This window comes from Balearica regulorum, chromosome 7 (assembly GCF_011004875.1).
Source record: "Balearica regulorum gibbericeps isolate bBalReg1 chromosome 7, bBalReg1.pri, whole genome shotgun sequence".
Classification (NCBI taxonomy): Eukaryota; Metazoa; Chordata; class Aves; order Gruiformes; family Gruidae; genus Balearica; species Balearica regulorum.
The window spans coordinates 33,033,388-33,055,448 of record NC_046190.1 but is presented as its reverse complement, the minus strand read 5'-3'; the positions used below and the strand labels follow the sequence as shown (position 1 = coordinate 33,055,448).

At 40.5% G+C, this 22,061-nt stretch overlaps 1 protein-coding gene across 11 annotated transcripts in view; it reads left to right on the top strand.

Moving 5' to 3' along the window:
- Positions 1 to 22,061, top strand: part of ANK3 (ankyrin 3) — a 369,687-nt gene that overhangs the window by 268,407 nt on the left and 79,219 nt on the right. For all 11 annotated transcript variants that reach the window (XM_075758815.1, XM_075758817.1, XM_075758816.1 and 8 more), the window contains 7 exons: positions 2,850 to 3,047; positions 5,408 to 5,506; positions 15,938 to 16,036; positions 16,126 to 16,224; positions 16,611 to 16,706; positions 19,658 to 19,730; positions 19,935 to 19,997. In XM_075758815.1, the coding sequence (XP_075614930.1) occupies positions 2,850 to 3,047; positions 5,408 to 5,506; positions 15,938 to 16,036; positions 16,126 to 16,224; positions 16,611 to 16,706; positions 19,658 to 19,730; positions 19,935 to 19,997 (727 nt within the window). The remainder of the gene's footprint in view (positions 1 to 2,849; positions 3,048 to 5,407; positions 5,507 to 15,937; positions 16,037 to 16,125; positions 16,225 to 16,610; positions 16,707 to 19,657; positions 19,731 to 19,934; positions 19,998 to 22,061) is intronic.

Genomic DNA, 22,061 nt, shown 5'->3' with positions numbered 1-22,061 from the left:
CTAAAATCACTGCAAAAAAACACTGTGGAAAAGGGAGAGCTAGTGGAATAGCCAGTATCGTAGACAGACAGACAACGTCTCCTTGACTGCCTTCCTCTCACACATGACTGAATACAGCCATAACACCAGAGGCCTTCTGCATGGCTGAAGAAGAGGATGGAGTCTGTCATACATGGTAGGTCCCAGAGCTTATAGTGCAAAAGACAGGAAAGTTAAATAAACCTGGATAGCCAGCAGCAACGGCACAGTCTAAAATCAATAATGTCAATAGTGGCAATCTGCCAGAGCAGTGCCCCAGGAGGTGAACTGGAGTGATCTCGGATCTTCTACTACTGCAACACAGCACTCTTAAATGCCACTGTTGGGAAGAAAGGGCCTTCTGAAGAGGATGAGAAGACGCTTTTTCTTTTCAGTTTTCACTGAAAGACACTGCCAGTGGAAGCTGTGCATCCTGTAGGGGCAGGGATTGCAGCAGCCACTGCCAAGGGCTTGGGAAGTCCAAACCAAGGTGGAAGCGCTATAGACTATGGTATAATATTACACAAACTCATGTGTCAGGTCACTTTAGCTTCCCCATCCGTAACAGAGCAGTTTTGCAGCTGCCACTTCAGGCCTTCAAGTGCCAGCTGTACGTCTTCCTAAAAGAAAGCATTTGTTAGAATTCTGCAGCAAGTGAGCCACAGCAACACTGAGTAGAGCATCAATACTAAATAAAATTAACGGTAGCCTGTTTGTAGCTTTAGGCACCCACTGTGCAATCATCTGAAAGATGATTTTGGTAACAGCAGACGATTTCCCATTTCTTTTGTAAATGTGGGCTAATAAATAAATAAATGTGTTATGTCATATCTTATTGCTGGCCCCACAGTTAGTTTCATCAGCAGTTGCTTTTTCTGCGACACGCCTGTCTAACACTCATCTTAAGAGAGGTCCTTACCCTGGCCCGGCAGCATTTGTCTTGAAGAGTCATCGGTGAAAGGGCATGGGAAGTGGCCGTGTCGGAATACAGCGCCGTGATACAAACAGTTATTCTGATGAACCATTCTTCTTTTTTATAGGCAAAAATTAGGCTTGTGCCTAATTTTAATTAGGCATCCACTTTACAATGCTTCTCTTCCTCTTCCATCCCACCCCCAAAGCCTCAGTTTTTCTCTATCCCTTCATCTTTAACTGTTATCCCTTTTTTACCTCTTTTCCCTGGCTGGCAGAATAACCCAATACTCTTCCTTCCAAACTTCTTTGTTCCCTTCTGCATCTGTGCGTAGTGGCAGAGCACAGCCCTTATGAGGAGAAGATGCAGACTGAGACTGACCTGAATTTCAGCTTTTATTTTTCAGCTCTTTTTGCCTTCTCTTGGCAACCTGCTGCTTTCCATTCCACCGAAAGCAATGTATGCTCACTTCTGAGGAAAAGGCTTGAAAACTGCATTTGTTATTTTACAAAATATACACGAACACCATTTCAAATACAGAGTTTAGCATATGCACAGGATTTAGCAGGTAGTATTTAGGATTTAGTAGGTGATCATGTGGCAATGGCTGCGTTACATGTCAGTCTCGTGCAGGAAGTCTAAGGGAGATGATTGCGTTTATTTTTCCTGAAGCATTTTATCTTCAAAGTGAAAATTCAGTGGCCCTATTAATCATGGCCCTGTGTTTCCCAGGGTAATTTTGAAATATCTTAATATCTAAGGTCTGAACGGAATTGAACGTTGAAGGTTACAGAAATTTTACCCCATGGAGTTAGTGCTGAGCATCTCTCACTTCCAGATTACTGTTGTAATCACTTGTGTGCCCCTGTGTATTTATTCTGTGCTCCTACCTGCGTGGCCCCGCATCTGTTGTGACCTGCTGTCCCATACAGTCCAGCCCTGCTGCCCCGTGGGGTGCAGGGAGGAGCCAAGCCAGGTGAATGCTTCCTGTCTTTAGATAGATTTTCTTTTTTTTTTCTTAGTTGGCTGTGTCCTCTGAGATGCACTTGGTACTTATGATACCACATGAAATGGTTTATACAGCTAGGGTCTCATCCCCCCGACCTTCTTCCTCAGTCACATGCACACGTGTGCAGATTTGCTATTTGCTTTAAAATGAGGGCTCATACATTTCTGAAAGACAGAAAGTTCTTGATTAAACAGGCATCGCAATCTGTACCTTAGTGTTTCAGTATTTGCATGCTAGTCAGTTATTCTTTATATCTATTTATCTTTTTTCTGCCAAATCTATCCTTTTTTAGAATTATAAAATTTTATCATGAAATAAATCTTACATTTTTATTCTGAGTAGTGGACTCAGTGAATACACATACTGGAAGGCATAAAAAATAAAGAATGCAAGACTTTTAAAGTTATATGCTTTAATTTTCCCTGGATCTGAACAGAAACAGCCTGTCAGTAAGGTTAGGGTAAATGCTGCAAGAAAGGCCGTATTTCATGTACATAATGTTTTCAGTCACACTGGGAAATAGGAACAAAACCAAACAATAACAGCTGTTCTGAGTTATGAACACACATCCTGCTCTTCTGTTTGTTAAAGGTTTTATGTACATTTAAGGAAAAGTAGCAAATGTCTGTAAAATGAAACTCAAATTCCTATTGCTTTAGGGTGTGCTCTTTTGAACGGATTTTTTTTTTCCCAAATTTGAAAGTTTTTCAGAATCCTCCTATTTGTGGCAGTACTTTCAAAACCAGATTGCTTAAAATTCTGATACATTCATTTGTACAAGTTAATACCATATTTGACTATGTTTCACAGAATTTTTAGAACAAATGATTTAGAGTTGGGTAGGTACAGGAAAGTGATTTATCACGCTGTTTAATGAGTAGCTTGCAATGAAGTGCTTTCTGTTGACAGAACGGCTATACGCCACTGCACATAGCTGCCAAGAAAAACCAGATGGACATAGCAACTACACTGCTGGAATATGGTGCTGATGCCAACGCTGTAACCAGACAGGGTATCGCCCCTGTACATCTTGCCTCTCAGGATGGCCACGTGGACATGGTGTCATTGCTTCTTACTAGAAATGCTAATGTAAATCTCAGCAACAAGGTATGTTGATGCTAAGGCAATAAACAACCGCGGGGATGAGAAGGATGGGAGCCTGCTATTAAATTTTGTCCACTGTGATTCTGCACATTTGTAAAACCAGTGCAGGTGTTTGAATACACATCATCACCTCATCTACCAAAGAGAGCAGCATGCCATGTCACATTGAATGAACAGTATTTCGCAGTACCCAAGTTTTGATGATAAGATATGCTGCAGAGGAATTTATTAATCCATCTCCCTTCCTTCCATGTTATGCTAGTCTGCCAAAACATGCCCAGAAAGAAAATGTCTTCCTCCCCGCAGCAGTTAGTGGGCTTGGCCTGTGTCATTTATGAGCCTCTAGGTATGTGCCTGCCCATTAAGCAATGGTAACAACTAACTTGTTAAGGGAAGATGATTTTATTATATGGGATAATAACAGCAAGGTTGTCTGAGATTTTATTCATTAATACAAGTGATTCTTCCTCCCCAGAGGGTGTTCCTCAGAACACAGTGACTTTCGGTGTAATTTCTCCTAGGGGCAGGAAAGGGAAGTTGGTAGATTTTAGTTTCTATATCTATGAATTTATAGGCTATTAAGTCTGTTCTATAGTAATGTTTCTAGCAAACGTGCAGCCTTAATTCTTTAAATGTCCCGCTAGTCATCAGAGATGTTGTAAAGTACAATTTCAGTATAGATTTATGTGGCTAAAGTAGAAAGGCAAGAGAAGATTTTTTCACGGAAAATATTTCTTATTCTCAGCAGGTAGAAAGACTCTGTGTCCTCTGAGGCTGTGGGTGACGCTGCACAGGGCTGCTGTGTTTTCCTGTTTCTAACTTTACAGTTTGGTTATTTTTGGGTCCTCTTCAGGAAGCTTCTCTTGTAGATGTTTGGGGTTGGTTTTTTTTCCCCAGTATCAATCAAATGTGTGGGTTTACACAGTGCAGGATGTACTTTGTATCCCTACAGGGCAATTTGCCATGTACACATTGTGCATCACGTTGGCTATCATGGTTTTGCTGCTGAGGCTAATATAGAGAGCATGACTGCAGCTGCTTGGCATTTTGATTCAGTCCCACCAGAGGTCAATTACCTGCAACATCCTTCAATATGTTACTGTTCAGTTGTAATCTCTGGTTTCACATTATACTGATAACACCACCTTTTGAAAATAGTTCCCCTGTACTTAGGGATGCACGTTTCCTCCAAGCTCAGCACCTATATTTGAAGCCAAATATTTAAAGCACACTAACTTTTGAGTTTTGCAATGGGAATGAAAAGAGCATTTGTTTTCTTCAGGATCCACACAATGGTTGGGAGCTGAATACTCAGAGCCTCAGTGTGGGTACTTAGCACTTATTAAATCTTTTTAGAGGCTTTGGCCCATGATATCCAGGCTCCGTTAGGTAATTTACAGTTGGTTACTGTTATATAGTTGTCTAATGTGACCCACCTAAACTCCATTGTCATCAGGATTGTATGTTCGAGTGCAGTGCAGTGGGACGATCTCAGCAGTTACTGACTTTGGTAGCGAGTCCACTGTGGACGTGAATTTGGGTTCAGGGGTAGGAAACTTAGCCAAGTGTTTCTGCCTGATGTGCCAACTGCTGCTGCCCGCTCTTCTGTCACCAGTGGTAAAGGCTGTAGGAACAGGAGGAGGGAAAAAGAACTGTAATTTGCAAGTAAAAGATATTTTTTCCCATTCCTAACAACATCCCCTCAGCAGATTCCCTCTTCTACGCCTTTTACCTGAGTTTTTTTCTGTGACAGAAAGAATAGCTTTCCGAGGTTTTAAGGATTTTAGATCTCAGGTTTCAGATAAGAAAAATAACGAGCTATCCAAAAAGTAAGAGTGTCAGTACATGTCATCTAGCAAGTCCATTTAGTCCCTGGGTGGAGAGAAATGGACCTGATGTCAGAGAAATGTAGTTTTATCTTTTCTGTTTGTGTTTGAAAATGATCAAGTAGAGGAGTAAAAGATAAGGATGCATCTGAATGAATGTTACTTCTAGAGAACTTGTAGAAGTGTAAACAATGATTCAATATTTCTTTTAAAATCTTACTCATTCTAAGGAAGTGAATTAGTCAGGAGGTAAAAAAAAAATGCGATGTGATGTTTTCTTAAAGTGCTGTAATTTGCTATCCCACATTTAATGCTGCATGAAGAAATGTTCCTTGTGTAAAAAGAAACATTATCTTCCTGGTTTTCAAATTGTACTTTCTTGCAAATCAACAAATGTGATTAGGAAGCACATTGCACAATGAAAGTGGATTTTATAATTTCTTTAATTCAGTAGGACGTTTTGAGTCTTACTGACAAATGAATTTGCATTTTACTATTCATGTGCTTCTTCTGAAGATTGTTACTTCTAATTTACAGAGTGGACTGACACCACTTCACCTGGCTGCTCAAGAGGATAGAGTCAATGTAGCAGAGGTTCTTGTTAACCAAGGAGCTGCTGTTGATGCGCAGACGAAGGTACAAACAACATGTCAATGTGTATTATTTCCTTTCAGGGAGGAATGAGCCTATAGACTGGACTAGGAATTGATTTCAGGGTGAAACTGAAATAACAGCAGAGAAACATTTCTTGTAATCATCATTATATAATATATTCTGAAAACTGAAGATACATAAACTCGAATGTTTAGTGTAATGCTCAGTCTTTGAGCAGTAAGCTTAGTTCTTGCCAAACATTTAGATCAATAGAGATTTAGATCATATCCTACTATTGTGTTTCACTGAAGGTAAGTGGGCTTTATCTGGTTTTTATGCAGGGAAAGTTTCAGAAATGCTTGAGCCCTCTCTACAGAGAGTCATATAATCTTTCACCACATGCAAACTCTCATCTGCTTTTGGTATTTTTTACATGTTGCACATACTTTCCATTTAGCTGACATTAGAAACAAAACACAGGAGGACTGTTACCTAAAACATCTGTATTTGCAGCAAGAGAAACAATGTGAATGCAATGTAGGCATTCCTGGCTATTAAGCAGTTAATACTTTTTCCCATAACTTAAGATATTTTATGAAATGAGGTAGTCTCCTTTCCCTGAGCTGATACTAAATAGGCATCCATAGACATGATTCTGCAAGTAAAGCCATTGTTCATTTGTAAAGATTACCCCCCTACTCCCGCAGCTTGACTCAGCCTTCATGACTGGATGCCTCTGAATTTCTAAGTGCTTTGTTTTGCAAAGCATAGTAAGGTGAGCTGTTTCATCATATGGGTACATTCTAGGGAAATGACTTTTTCTGATGTCCCAAGTTCAGACTAGACCATTGTTCTTTTGATGGTAAACATTAACCTGTTAGACTGTCAGTAAATACTGTTCTACTTTACCTTCAAAAATAATATTAGAGATGAAACTTTTAACTCTTGAGGATAAATTTGAAATTCTTTATCACTGTTATCTAATATGAAATACATATATGTAATGGTGGTCCATTTCAGATTTACTTGCCTAAAAATATTTTTGCCTAAAGTAAATATTTGAACTCCTAAATAAAAGACCTGACTTTCCAAGGTGCTTGGGGATGGTTTTTGAGACCCCAAGCAATGTCACCTCCCACTTCACAGTATTGGTTTTAAGAGCGATGTCGTGAGTAAATTTCAAGAGCCTGTGTACAAATGGTTTTATGCTCACTTATAGCATATAAGGTGCTCAGGATTTAATGATAATCATCTCAGTGTTGATTACACTTTATTCTTCATGCATTGTCTAGATCTCGGAGCCATTCCTTTAGCTGGGTAAGAAATCAGTTGTGATCAAATACTTGGACTGTAGCTGATCAAATCAGCAAACTGAATCAAGTCTCACAATCTGACCTGCACCCTTTGTGCAGACTAGCAGCTTTCACAACTCTGCTAGGTGTGTGCTGCAAGTTGGGTGCTGTGCTTGCATCCCAGAAATGTCTAGGTGTGTCAGACTGTCCAGCAATATTATCATTATATCATCACACTGACGTCTCAGGGCTGAATCCATCATCATCTTTGACTGCAGCTCAGCTGATTATAATCCATGGTAGAAGGAAAAGTCATCGTTATGTGATTTTTCTACTGTGTAATTCCAACTGTACTGGCTACTGATTTTAATGACATTATTCCGACATGAAACTGAAAGAGTTCTGCCGAAATCCCAGGAGCTTCTGCAGCTTTATACATTTGTAACATATCCTCAGCCTATATTTTACAGATGAATCAGTCTGGGTTCTTATCCTCTGCTAAATCATCCCAGAGCAGATGAGATCTGCCCTGGTTCATTCTTTGCACGATTTCCTCAGATGTGTGTGGTTGCCTTTCTGGAAATAGTTCCTACCTGGTTTTGGTTTCTGTAGCAAGACTTTGCAGAACTTGCTGTTTTAACTTGGTCAGAGCTGAATCGCCTCCTAGCCTGTACAACTTGTCTGTGTTTGCCTTCTCCCACTCTTCTCTGTCCAACAAATAGTCATCTAAGGAGACGTGTACATTGACAGGTGCAGGCAACCACGTGTTCCCTTTGCCTACTCTCCAATGTCCAAATAGGATCCAGTTCTGGACTAGTGGCCTTTTAGTCACATTAGCATGGTGGAAACGTCTGAGATACTGTCACAGCTGAGAGGCAGGGCATGTTTGTTGGGTCTCAGGGCCAGCCTGGCACAGTTGCGCAAGCTCTGTACTGAACTTTAAGCCTGGCAGGCTGGCAGTGTGGTGGAGCAGGTATATGACTCTGTAGAGACACACAGAAAAGGGGCTTCAGTTTCTCATTCAGAGATCTCTGGGTGGACCTGAATTTCTTAATTGCATTTCTGAAAATTAAACTACTCAGTAGGTAAAGCCATGCACAAGGAAAAAAAATAGTCATATTTGACTGTTTACAGCATGAATCTTTTCATCAGTAATAGTCATGTAATTTTTAAAAAAAACAACCAACAAGTCCCTTGTTGTTCACCCTCATTCCTCAGTTACATATGTAACTAGTGCAAGTAAAGAATAGTTTCCTAGTACACATTTGCTTCCATGGAACTGCCCTATAGCTGTCACAAAGTGGGGCAGGGACTCAAAGGTCAGGCAAAGTCATGGTGTATTGAAGCAGAAATACTTTGTGGTGTAACAAATCACCTGTCTGGGAAAACGTGCATAATTAATCCTGTAGGCCTCTGTGGTGAAGAACACAGGCAATGGCTTGTCGTCCTGCCTACTGTGCTGATTTGCCCTCTCTGCTGCAGGGGACTGTCTGCTCCTTAGGAAGAAAGTGGGCACGTGCCTTGTAGGATTGTGTTAGAGCAGAGTGAGCTTCTGCAGAGTCCCAGCCTCTGGGTTTGCAGTGGTGAGCCCTCCAAGCTCCACAGTGTCAGTCACATGGAGGTCGTCTGCCAGATGTCCACTCACTACTGCCTGTGAGATAAGAGAAGTGCCAATGCAGTACTGTGTATTTTAGCATGGACTCATTTCTAGATAAACTGATGATCACCTTGAGTTTCTAAGGAAAGAGCCGACAAGCTCAACTTCTACAATGAAGGAAAAGAGTTGTGCTGTAAGAACTACCATACTTTGACCTCATGTTCTATGCAGGTGAAGTTTAGATGATTGACTTGTAAAATAGCAGTTCTGTAGTTACAAGCTCTCTTCTTTAGATGGATTAACTGTTCTATGAGAATAAAAGGTCTGTGGATGCTGCCTCTAAAACCAGAGGCACTGGGGAGCAAGATACAGCAACAGCTGAGTTGGCTTCAGAAGCACTGTTGTTATGCTTGCATGTTTGCGCGATACTGTCCAGCATGTCCAGTTCAGATTCATCACTTTGGGCACGCAGTGGCGGAGATGTGGCCACCCATGCCTTAAAGGTCAGTGAAGCTGCACAGCTTAGAGTGGCATTATACTGGGGATCTCTGCTACCAGCAGCATCACCGCTAACCTTCTGTGTTCTTCTCTCCATTTTGCATCCATACGCTGTTGTTACCTCAATCGTTGTGGTCTAGATGACTGTTCAGTAGCCTTTTTTCTTTGTTTAGATTCTTTCCTTATCATGTTTCTCATTTTGCCAGGTTAAGTAAGCATCAATTTTGTCACTCCAGCACAGTATCTGTCAGTAGAGGGAGAACACTTAATATCTTAGGTCATTCAACTTCTTGGGTAGGGACCAATGAGCTATCATCTTCCACCTCTGGTACATGTTCTTTAATCATCATTTATATATAACTTACACTCCCTGTGAAAACATCTAGAGTTTGCAGTTCTGACACATGGGAGTTCTTACTTCTGCTCAGGTTCTGAGGGCCACACACGACTGGGGTTTTTCAGGTGATTAGAGGAGAAGATAGGGCAGAAACATATTTTGTATCTTGAAGCTACAGCAGAGAAGAAAAAAATCTAATACTACAGAAAATCTCTTTTTGCGGGAGATTAGTCTGTATGATTAAGATCAGTTCTGGCACTAAAACTTATAAGCATTTTCAAAATTGCTCTCAGGCCTGAACCATTGCAACTGTGGTTCTCTCTTGGGGTGGTTTTCCTCCCAGATTTTTTTTTTCCCTGAATTTTGTTGTAGAAAAAGGCACGAAAGGAAGACTAGCCACTGTTTTTGAAGTCCATTTATTGATGGTGTTATGGGATCCTTCTGGTTCTGCTGCGCTAACTAATTAACTAAATAGCCTCTAATCCCAGAGGTGCAGGAGAATGTCTCAGTCAGCACTGAAGAGTAAAGACTGGTTTAGCATAACAGAACTAGTGCTTGAGAGGCCACAAGGCTGCTCCTGCCACTTCAAGATGCGATTTTTGTTATGTGGTTTTAAGCCTAGCCATCTTACACTGAGCTCCAGTTGATAAGCCACAGAGCACGCCTTATCTTAATATGCAAGAAGCAAATAATAGAATGGTGGAAAAGTTACAACACTAAAATGCACTTCAGGTGGTGAAGCTTCAGAGCTGTTTCAAAGCCCTTCATATTTAGAAAACTTTAAAAGCTGAATTCAGTGTTCACAGAGGGCACGTTAGAGTCCCACTGCAAAGGCGGCAGTTTTTGTCCATTCTGACATTACATTTTTGTGTCTGAATTTAGGTATATTAAAGAGGTTTTGATGATGAAACTCTGTGTTATGCTGTTTCATGCTTAACACAAGGAATGCTCATCTTACGTGTGATATTGGGAGTTAAAAGTCAATCTGAAGCCATGGCTGTGAGCAGATGTTCCTTCTCTGGTGGTCATGTTGAGTGTGTAAAAGCTATACTGGTACATATGATGGTGCTTTTGTTGCAGGGCTTTTGTGCTGAGAGTTGGCATGAGTTTATATTGTTTCATGGCTCAGCAGGTTTCAACTGTTTATCACATTGGATACTGTTATTGCAGGATACAGCATTACTGTGATGTACTGGCAAAGGATGACTGACGAGACAAGGGCGCTGGTTCAGTCAGGGATGAAGAGCAGGATTTGGAGCTTTGATCTCAGTGCAGATCATTTTAGTCAAACAGTTGCTACACTGCACTTGGTGTTGGGCCTCTGCTGGGGGAACTGATGTTCTCAAAGTCCTGGGCTGATGACTGTCTGGAAAATAAAGCCAGTGTTAAACTGTCTTTTGTTCCTGAAACCGTAGTGTTGGTAGGAGATAATGGTGATTGAGAGGTCATGACGTTCTTTTGCAGGTTGAGCTGGGCATTTTGTTTCAGATTTATTCAGGTCTGCCTGCCTTGTTCTGACAGGAGCCCACACCAGCCTGAGTGCTGCAGTGGTTCATAACGGCAATCCAATTTTTCCATTGGAATATCTCACTTTCAGATGCAGAAAGAGATAGGAAGGAGGCAGGGAGGGTGGGAAGTGCTATCAAGAAGAATTGCTTTCATACAGAATGAACACTCAAATCCAGAAATCTTCAGTATGTCTTCATGGTACATTATCTCTCTCTTCTTGGCTCTTGGTATGTGCTCAGTTGTTATCAAGACATTTGTGTGGAAATTTCCAGCCTAATAATGTGCAATAATGAACCTTTGCAAGGTACTGCAACATGTTAGGCCCTGATTCAGCAAAGCACTGAAGTGTGTATGTACACGTAGGTCTGCCTGTTTCATTCGATCAAGGCTGGATGCCTTTGTGATCTTTGGATCTAGAGCATTTTCTAGCCTTATCAACAATAATACTGTAGCTTCATTATCTGACATTTACAGCAGAAAAACAAAACCAGAGCAGCTTGTGAGTCAGCATGACTAGAAAGATGCAGTAATTCAAGCTGTTAAGATTTATGGTTATTACCAGTGGAGGATATTAAAGTAAGTCACTGACATGATATACGAAGCTTGTGATAATTTCCCTCCAAAAAATTGAAAGGCAATAAGGGATGCTTTGTGTTTGTGTGTTTCATTAGAATTGAAAAGAATTGATTTAATTATTTGGGAGTGGGTGGGCACTTACTCTTGTGGCTTTTGATAAGCCCTTCCCAGCTGCTAACTCCCATATTGCTGCTCATTCTTTCAAACAGCTAGAAGCAGCATGGCAGCTGACTGCCAGAAGGTGATGCGTGTGTTCAAGCTATATCAAATAAAAGCCCTGATTTTCTTGGAAGTAACTTTTTTAACATTAGGATGTGAACTAAGTGCCTTGGTGCTTTGCCAGTAAATATAACTGAACCTAAACTCCTGTGCAGAAATGTGTATAATTGTGGGGCTGGGTTTGGTTGTTGGTTGGTTTTTTTTTAAATTATTAATAGCTTTTGAAGCAAAATATTTTAGCCTTCTGGACACATTTCTATAGAGAATGAAAGTAGCAAGCTCAAGTAGCCATGAGAATTACTATTTTTATACTTAATTTGGTTGTATAATTGCAGAATCTGCCAGTCAGAGTGTTTCAGAAAAGTTAACAGAATATCTGTTTTCCCCAAGGATGCTGGGATATAAATATAAATGTTATACCTTCCTCTGCTAGAAACAGTTGAATGCAGGAATCTGTACTGTAGCTGAGAAGTAAAGGATATCCTTTCCGGGTCTCAGGTACTAAAAGAGTATTTTGACAGTTAGTTTTATTTTGACCAATGCCTTCACTGCAAACACTGCTGACTATAAACGTGAAAGATGTCCTTTGGTGGCTGATGAGGTCTAACATGCCCAGTGAGATGTGACCTGCCGTGTCAGATCTCTGTCACTCAGCTGTCAGTGACTGTGCGCTGCATTAGGCACTGCCTCATCAAACATGACATGACGTGAAATGACCACAGGGTATGGCAAACTTAAAAGAAAGCTCCCAGGTCCCTCCAGGGAATTCAGACGAGAAACTGGTATTTTGCCACCAGGCTAGCAGGTGCCCACATCGCTACCCAGGACATGTGCGACATCTGTAGCAGAGAAGCTGCCTTTCAGTGCACGTGCCTCCAGCTGCCATAACTGACCAGGCCAGCAGCACCAAGAACTTCAGAGGGAGCATCCTTCAGGTTCAGCTCTGGGACACCAAGAACTGTAGCAGGGAGAACAGTGACCATGTCACCATGGAAATGTCATGATTTCTACCATGCATTTGGAGGGGAAAGAGGAAAAGTTTTCACTTAGTCTCTGATTTAAACAGCAGGCTGGTCAGGAGTGACAAAGAGCATCAATAATTACTCCTCTAGCCATTTATGAAGGTATGACACATAAATCTTTGTATATACCATTTGTAGAAGGAAATTGATGTTGTACTGCAGTAAGTATTGGGAATTTGGTAGCTCTTTCTTCAATATTCATTGTTACCGGCTGGAGAAAGGAGCCTTTACAAATCACTTCAAAGGGAAAGTTGAGATCAGCAGGTCTTGGCTCTCTGATACTCTCCAGATTTTAATGTTTTAGGATTATTAGCAGGGGGTTCCTAGCAGGTGGCCCTTGACTTTGGATTTCATCTCCCCAGTTGGTTTTATGATGTGTGATTTTTGTTGACCTTGGAGGTCATGTTAAAAGGCCTGTATTTTGAAGGAGAAGGGAATTAAGTTCTTGTATGAGAAGATTTCACAGCTTTTTTTTTTTTTTTTAAACTGATGTTTTGATAGTTTGGCCATGTCTTAATCTGAGTTTATGTTTGGACATGTAGGAGCAGGGGCCACAGAAGCTGCGTTTGAGGTACACGGCTGTGAGTACGCTTAGCATTCTGCTGAAGACTCAAGACTCTGCCCAGCTTAGGAAGCCTGGTCAGATTCAGACCCAGACACTGCTAGGAAGCTATTAGGCCAACCCTGAACTAACAGTAACTGTAAGATGAGGTCCCAGCGTTCAGTTCATGATTACATTTTAGCCAGCGCTCAGGCTCTTACCACCGTGTGCAACTATTCTGCGGGAAAAGTTCCTTGCAGTCATTTGGCATCTGATCCAATGTTCGTACAAGTCATCGGAAAGTTTCATTCTGCTGATGCCAATGGAATTTGGATCCGGCGCCATTTCTTGCAATGATTAACTCGTCCTGGTTGTCAAAGCTAGTAGTTTCTTTAGATGGCAAAGGGTATATAATTAACTGAAGAAAAAATAAACACCCTAATTTAAAGTAACTGGCACAGCTACTATCTCCTAGCATGTGTTTATACAACTGAAATTAGGTAACCTTGTGTGAAGTAGTATCAGAGGCAAAGTGACATAAAGAAAATGGTATGTCTAAACCCATGCACACTTGAAACTTCCCTCTAGTAGAAATAGTTCACATTTGAGGTTTTCTCTTTCTTTCTTCTGAGCAGCTTTGACCTCATGGTTTGAACATGTGGTGTACTGCTGGCTCTTGAACCCCAGACTGACTTTGGACTTACCTCCTCAGTGCTTTTGACCAAGTTGTCCAACCTGGCCACACCTCACTGACGTGGATGTACAAATGATGGATGTCAGGCTGCAGCTTTTAACTCCCTGTGTGCCTCTGCCTCTTGGGTACCAGGCTTTTCTTCTCAGAGCAGGAAAGCAAAGACACTTTTTCACCTTTAAACACTGATGAGAGCAGCAGGAGCCTGGTCAATACAAGATCAGCCCATCTTTCACTGTTGCTGCAACAGGGTTGGCTTTTGGATCTAGTTCCAGATTGTTCAATCCCAAGTATGTATTTTCCTTCTGGCCGTGTGGCTGCTTTGGGCTCTACCAGCAGCCAAGACATGCATCATGGCCGTGTTTCCCTATATGTATTGTAACTGACCTTGTCTGCCACTGAAATTAATGATCTCAGCCTCACCTCTTACCCTTTTTGCGAAAGCAGAATTCTTGTAGATTAACAGCAGTGCACGTTTGCAGTGTGTTTTACCATGTGTTCAGTGTATTTGCATTCGTCATATCAGATATGATTTTTACAACCTAGCAATTGATTTTTCCATAAAAACTGGTAATGGAGCGTGGGGCCAATACTGCATTGGAAGTCCCACAGAGTAGCAAAAGGACATATTACACTGGCAATGTAGTTTTATCCTGTTTGCAAAATGGTGAAGCCCCATGTGAACACAGGCTAATATGAGGCTAATTCTGGCATCTCAGAGCCCATCAAGTGGGCCCATGAAACCTGACCTTTAAAGGGGAAAGGAATCCCAATGACTCACCTCAAGAGAGGGGAAAGCCCATTAATCCATCTCGGTGAGCCGAGCCAAAGCATCTGTTGGAAAGCCATCAAGCTATTTGTGTGAGTTGGGGGGGAGGTTTGGGGAAAAGTGGCCCCTCTCCATGCTACGGTGTCCCGTTTTTACAGGTAGCCATCTCCTGAACTGTACGTTGCACGGCTCTAGATTGATCGTGTTTGTTAAGGAGGAAGAGATAGTGTTGTCTTGTTGGGAAGATAAGGCAGGAAAAGATAATTACTTCAAGAAAGATATCAAATAATTTCTAATACATTAAGCATCTCAAGTCCAACGTTTTCAAAACTGCTAATGGCGTTCTCACAGGCTAAGAGATTAGAAAAAGAGCAGCAAGAGCAAGCTTTGGTCCTTTGTTTTGTTGCATTGTATGTTAAATGCTAACTATTGATGAAAGTGTTTGTTACAACTAACAGGTCTCAACATGCTGATTGAATTATTTTTAATATGTGGGGTTTAAAGTGAGCAACTTCAGAGTCAGCCTAGTGCCACCAGGAGTAGTTTTTAAAAACCAGTAGTAGTTTTTAAAAATCTTGTCAGGTTTGTAAGTGATATTCTTCTTGTACAAACTGGTTTTAGAAAAAAATCCCAAAACGTGTATACTTTACTACAAAAAGCCATTTAGTTGTGTTTAGAGCGTTCGGTGGGGGAGTCCCAGTGTTGACAAATATTTTTGGTCTGTCCACTAGTAATGAGAAATAAGTAATAGGAACAAAAAGGATACATTCAAGTTTCTGATCTTTGCAGTTGCCAAGAAAAAGCAAGTTCTTCCAGTTTGCATAATAGAAGGCCAGACACATGAAAAATCAGACCTTTCTGTCTTAGAGCCTCAGTTCACCAGCTGGTGTTCCAGTTTCTGTAGGACTTTATTGTTCTGGCAGAGCTGGCAAATCAGTTGCATTGTTTTAGATTTACCTTCCAGGTGTTCAGTCAGAATGGATGGGCTGCAAATTGCACCGTAGCTCAGGCAGCCCTCAGCAGCCTGGTTTTTAGAACGTTGTTATTACTTATTTACTTATCTGTTTATTCTCACACTGTAGGAGCACCAAGCATGCAAACTTCACTGTGCAAAGGATTATACACACATTCATTTAAAAAGGTGGGCTCTGCCCCAAATGCTTGATAGTCTGACCATTGGAGAGGAATGCAAATCTTTAGCCAACATTGCACATGTTGAAGATTACAGAAATACAAGGCATTCGGAGAGGTTCACAAATTGCCATTTGTGAGAAGTGTGGGGTTTTTTCCCCAAGGCTGGAGGATTTTTCCCATAGGGCAAAGAAATAAAACTTAACAGGATTTTTGCTGTTTCTTATCTCTCTCTTTTGTCAGGGAATGTGTGGGATATTCATATTTACTAATTGCTTACATTCATTCTAGATGGGATACACTCCTTTGCACGTTGGCTGCCACTATGGAAACATAAAAATTGTTAACTTCCTTCTGCAACATTCTGCAAAAGTTAATGCCAAAACGAAGGTAAGTTTTCCGCTTCTGCCTCGCTCGTTCAGCGGAGGCGGCTTGTGCGCCGTGCCCACTGCAGCCTTTCCCTTTCCCTGTGCCTGCAGAACGGGTACACGCCGCTGCACCAGGCTGCGCAGCAGGGGCACACCCACATCATCAACGTCCTGCTCCAGCACGGCGCGGCGCCCAACGAGCTCACTGTGGTAAGTGCGGGGGGTCCACTGCGAGGCCGCCGCTTTCCCCTCTGGCTCAGTTGTCCCACCCCGCATAAAGCATTTGAGCAAGGGAAGCGTGGGAAAAAAATGTGTGTGGTGGGAGAGGAAAAGAGCAGAGGAAGCCTATTCCCCTAGCCCCCGTGTCCTCTATGCCATCATCTCTTCCAAAAGTAGAACAGCAAACATCTGAAAATCTTTTCATCCCATTTCTGTAAAGGGTTAAAAACCTAGTTACATATCCTACTACCCAAAATATATTTATTTCAGTCACCAACATGCAAACATTTATTTGGCCTTTACTGTGCATTCTTTTACAGTTAATTATCACTTTCTACACTTTTCCTTGCTAATGTTATAAACGTTTCAATTGCTAGAATGGAAACACTGCCCTGGCCATCGCTAAGCGCCTTGGCTACATTTCAGTTGTTGACACATTGAAGGTGGTGACAGAAGAGACCATGACTACAATTGTAAGTACAACTTAGTTCAGTAGCGAATGGAAGAATTTTTCCTGAGCCAGTGTATTCAGCTTTGTTTAGTTACATGACTACTGAGATTCCAGTTTAATTTCCACTTACTTCCTTTTAGCAGTACAAAGTGAATATGAAGTCAAATATGAGCAATATATTTTTAAGGTAGTAGACATTATTAGGATGCGTACAGAAAGAGTACCAACCGAGCAGAAAACGGACAATGTAAATGATTGGTCATAGCTACCATGTTTTTCCGCACATCTTGTTGTTTAGGACATAAACGACACAAATATGGGCTGATTTGTAGTTGAAAAGACATTACTACAGACTTGTGTAAATAGAAGCTGCTTCTGCCTTGTCAGGGGCTTTACCAAGGGACTGATGTATAATGGCTTGTATTTGGCCCAAGAGAAACTATTCCAATCTAAAAAGTGGTTGGAATTTACTTCAGAGCACCTCATTGCATAGTTTCTGGTGCATTCCGAAAGATGGTGAAAGGCTGTCTTCTGCACCATCAGCTCCTGCCGCCCCAGATATCCGTTCCTGACATACGCGTGAACTCCAGGCCGTCCTCTCAGGAAGGCGTATGGGCTTATTGCAGCGCTAACCGGGAGACATTAAAAGGACGAGCAGTGGTCAAATATTACCTGCTGTCAGAAAAATGGTGATTCATAGAATCCAAAATATTTCTCAGAAAGATCTTTTGTTCAGTAGCTTTTTGCCAATTGCTCTATGAAGAAAACAGTTTTGTGAGGTGAGGAGCCTCCATGCACCACCATAGTAGTAAGGACAAAATTGGGTCTTAAGAACCTAAGTTCAGAGCATTGGCTCCAAATTTGCTTTTTCCTTTCTGCATCTTTTTTTTCTAATTAAAAAGAAAGAAAAGTATGTGCACGTATGTATTTTTAGGCGTATCAGAGACAGAAAACAGTTACTGGGTGTTCCATGTTTTGTCATCACCCGTTTGTGTGGTCTGTCAGTGCAAGCAGGTGGTTGCAATACAACGAGCATTTGGTATGACAGGCAGATTTTAGCTCTGCTACTGCATGTGCCTTTTCTTCCTGTGACGTTCCTGGCTGTGGTCTATAATTCAGTAGCTTACAGAAAATCCACCACATGAAAGACAAATTTCAGAACAATAAACTATAAAGGAATGTGCCAGAAAATAATCACAATTTTTTTCTTGCAGCTTCTCTCTAGGTTTTCTCAGAAACACATTTCTCTCTAGAAAGGCTCCAAAATAGTTTTCCACAACCTGAAAAATTTGATGGAGAAGATTATATAGGGTAGCGTAAACTTGAATGATTGCCTAGTGTACAACTTGGTAGCTGCAGGAAAAGTAAAACCACATTTTTATGCTAAGAACTCCCAATATCACAAGGTCATTCTTAGCTTGTAGAACCAAGAAGCTGCATAAGATTACCGATCGTTTATGTTCTGTAGATGAAGAAGAGTAGAGAGACAGTGGGTCAGGCTGTGAACTGTGCTAGAAGAAATGTTGGATGCTGAAAGGCCTAAACTGCCCCAAACACCTACTCCCATGAGAAGCTCAGAAATAATTTTCACTTAAATCAGCAAATACTGCTTATCAGTCACAAGTGTGTAACTGTCAGACTTCGGAAGTCTAGACATGAAATCTGGTTTACAACTGAGGGGCTTAAAAACTCAGTTTGACTGCTGAGACTTCTTTTTTGAGGCTTGTGGCTAAACAACTCCCAAAGGTAAATTTAATGAAACCAGGGATGAACATAGCTAATTTTACTATAATTTATATTCAAACACAAATTAAAAAAATTAGTAGTGCCTGGGAAAAAAAAAAGGCATATGATTTTGCTAGTTTAACAGCAATGTGTTAAAAAGCTGTGCAAGTAATTCCCACAAAATGAAGTAAGTGCCAGGCTTTTTGTAAGTTTTGTGATGTTTAAGCTTGCAGGAGCTCTTCTGCCTATATCAAATGATGGCAGTAGCCCAAGAAATGTGAACTGCCAAATTGAGTATTCATGAGGCCAGAGAAATACTGAAATATTTTAAAATAAATGAAAATGGAAAAGCTATTTTGTCCTCCTGAACTTGTTACTGATTTCTATTTGTATATGAAGGATGAGACATCATGGTGGAGAAAATTAATATAAAACCCCATAAAATGGGAGTGGGTTTTGGCGTCAGGTTTGTTTTTTGGTTTTGTTGGTGTTTTTTGTTGGGCTTTTTTTGTTTTCTTTCTTTTTTTTTTTTTTTTTAATTCCACTGCACTCCTTGAATGGTAACTCTGCAGGGTCTCCTGCGTGACTTAAAACTTTACCAGTGCTTGCTGTGCTGTACCCCTGCTGAAGAGTAAAATGTGCATGTGTGTGTCATACACAGGTATTCTAGGAACAAATTTCAGGCATTCATAACTTTTTTTTTTCTGCTTCTAGTTTTGATTTTGGGGTGTTTTTTGTTTTATATTCGTCTTTGAGTCTGAATCAATATAAGCATCAGGATGAAAATCAACCAACTACTTCTGAGTGTCTTTCATGCACAAATTCCTTAAGGGGTATCATTTAGCCTCCATGTGGTTACAATTGTTCTCATTTGTGGGAAAAACACACAATTCATGCTGAGGCACCTCTGAAAAAATTTACACAGATGAGGCCTGCTCCCAAATTACAGTGTTTTTCTAATGACAAAGGAGAAATACTTCCCTCGGAAAGTATAGTTTAAATAGGGATTCCTGCTCAAAATTTAGATGACTATTTTTGGAGTTCTTATTAAACACCTTAAGTAGAAACTCTTTTCAGTGTATTTGTTTCTTCTTTTGATGTCATCATCTTCTAGGCTTTCAGCTCATGCTTTTTCTGCATTTTTTTATTTTTTAAAATAGCCGTATTTTCTACATTGTTTTATTTTAAAAATAGCTGTCATTTTCAGAAAAATTGTCTGCACTCTGAAATTATTTTTTTCTTTGACAGACTGTTACAGAAAAGCACAAAATGAATGTACCTGAAACCATGAATGAAGTTCTTGATATGTCTGATGATGAAGGTATTAAAAACTGAAAAACACCACTTGCTTATATTTCAGTCTGTTGTTGTTGGAAGAAATGTTTGTTTTAAAAAAAACCCAACCACCAAACACTTAGTTGGATATGGTCTTTGTACATTCTTTATTGTTTTACATTGATTGTTTTATTGACATGTTGATAGTCTATGCTTTTATTTAATTACTTTGTTTATTTAACTCATGCAGTTCGTAAAGCCAATGCCCCTGAAATACTCAGTGATGCTGAATATTTGTCAGATGTTGAAGAAGGTATTTGTGCATTTTTGTATTGCAGTGATATTTAACTTAATCCTCTTCCTTTTATTTCGTCTGTCTGAAAATTAATCCTTTCAGATAATTTTCTTCTTATCCCACTAACGACAATTTCTGCTTTACAATTAAGAATGCTTTAAAAAATTCTTTGAGCTATTGCTGATAATCCTCTAATTTTTTGTGAATTTCTTAATCCCAATTTTTTAATCGAATTACCTCTGCTTTCCTGGAATAGTCCTTTTGCTGCTGCTTTTATAAAGTGGAGAATTGTTTTATTGTTGTAGCTGAAAAATTTAATATTGGGCAAAAGGGTCAAATATCAAAACACTTTGGAAGAAACAGCTGATCGTGAAAGTGGAAGAAGGAATGAGCTTTTTGTTGTTGCTTTTTTAAATTCTGATGTGAATTCAGCTCTGAAATGGTTGATTTACATTGATAGTGGACCCTTAGCCTGGAAGGAAGTATTTTCAGGGCGGTCTTTTTGTTTTGTTTTTAAATAATATTTCAGTTATGACGTTCAGTAAAAGCACACATACATTACTTTTGGCCTGAATAAAGTGGGTGTTGCATTGGACTCAAGATGTTGGTGTTTGTTAGTATTAAGGAAGTACCTTGTAGCTAAGATTTCATCTGTATCATCCTGCAGAGTGACATGAAATCTGTGAGTGGCAATGAAGCCATCTGTGTTCAGGGCCTCTAAATAAGTCTCCTGAGCTATGGGCACCAGCAACCTGCCCTCCCCAGCTCGCTCCTTGGTGCTGGGTGGGTTTGACATGGCTTCAGTGGTCCCCAAGTATTTAAAACTCCTTTGGCAACTGCTTCCCTCCCCTCTACCAAGATCCCCTGTTAGGTCAGACCTCCCCTGGTCTGGATGTGCGGGAGTCCATGCGAGATTCCCCAGGAACTGCAGGTTTCAAGAGGCCATGGCGGGTTTAGGTTCCCAGGTGACATTCAGAAACAAGAAAGTCTTGAGTTGATGAAGAGGACGACAGTGTCCTGAAGGCGTTTTTGTGCATCCTGATGCACTTGCATTAGAGCTGTAGTTTTTTCTGCTCTAGTAGGAAAGCAAGTGACTGGGTTGAATTCTCTTGTGTTTCTTTAGTTAATCTCTCTTTCTTCATCCTTAGTGATATATTTACTTTTAATTTTTATAGCATTTAAGTATGTAAGATGTAAAAGATATTTAGCTACGTTCATTGTGCGCAGCTCTTGTTTAATTCATGCATTGAGGCTTTTGGTTTGTTTTCAGTTTGTCACCGTGTTCCCATTGCTGTAAATGAACAGCGTTCTTACCGTACACTTGTGTTTTCCAAATAACTCTCTTAGGCTATTATACTGCTCAAAATACTGTATTGTTTTAACTGACTGGAACACTGATGCATAATAGTGTTAGTTAATAGAGCACTGCAGAGCATGCAGCGAGGTACAGACGAGAAACACTCCTATACAGAATCTGAATATTAGAACCAAAGATATAAAACGTGTCTTTTAAAGTATGGGATCATTTAAGGCCAAATGCAAAGCCTGCAAGGATGTGAGAGATCTGTGGAAGGTTTTTATAGTCACTAAATCTCAGTTTAACAAAAAAAACAAAACAACCCAAAACTTAAGAACACAGGTAATACAATCGATTCCTTGCCTAGAGACTGTATTCTGCACCCGTGTTGTTACTAGGGGAGCTAAGAGACTGGTTTATATATAAACTGGGTCATTTTCAAACCTAACTCTGAAAGGGAGCTCTCAAATCAAATAATATGTATTTTATTAATCTATGCTGAAGCATTCCAGTGTTCAAGGCATGCGATGAATTACAGGCTCTGAGGTAATAACTACTGGCCTGTCTCTCTTTCCTGTCTTGCACATCTGTAAAGACAATATACCGATGCCCATCCCCACAGCTCCTCAGTGTTGACAGGGTATTGATATACAATGCATCCACTTAACGCCAGTCGAAATAAATATGTTCAAGATGGTAAGGCACGCTGACAAATCTCATAGCCAGGGAGCTGATTTCCAAGTGAGAGGGCACAAATTTACCACCCAAATCTGAGCTCTCCCTCA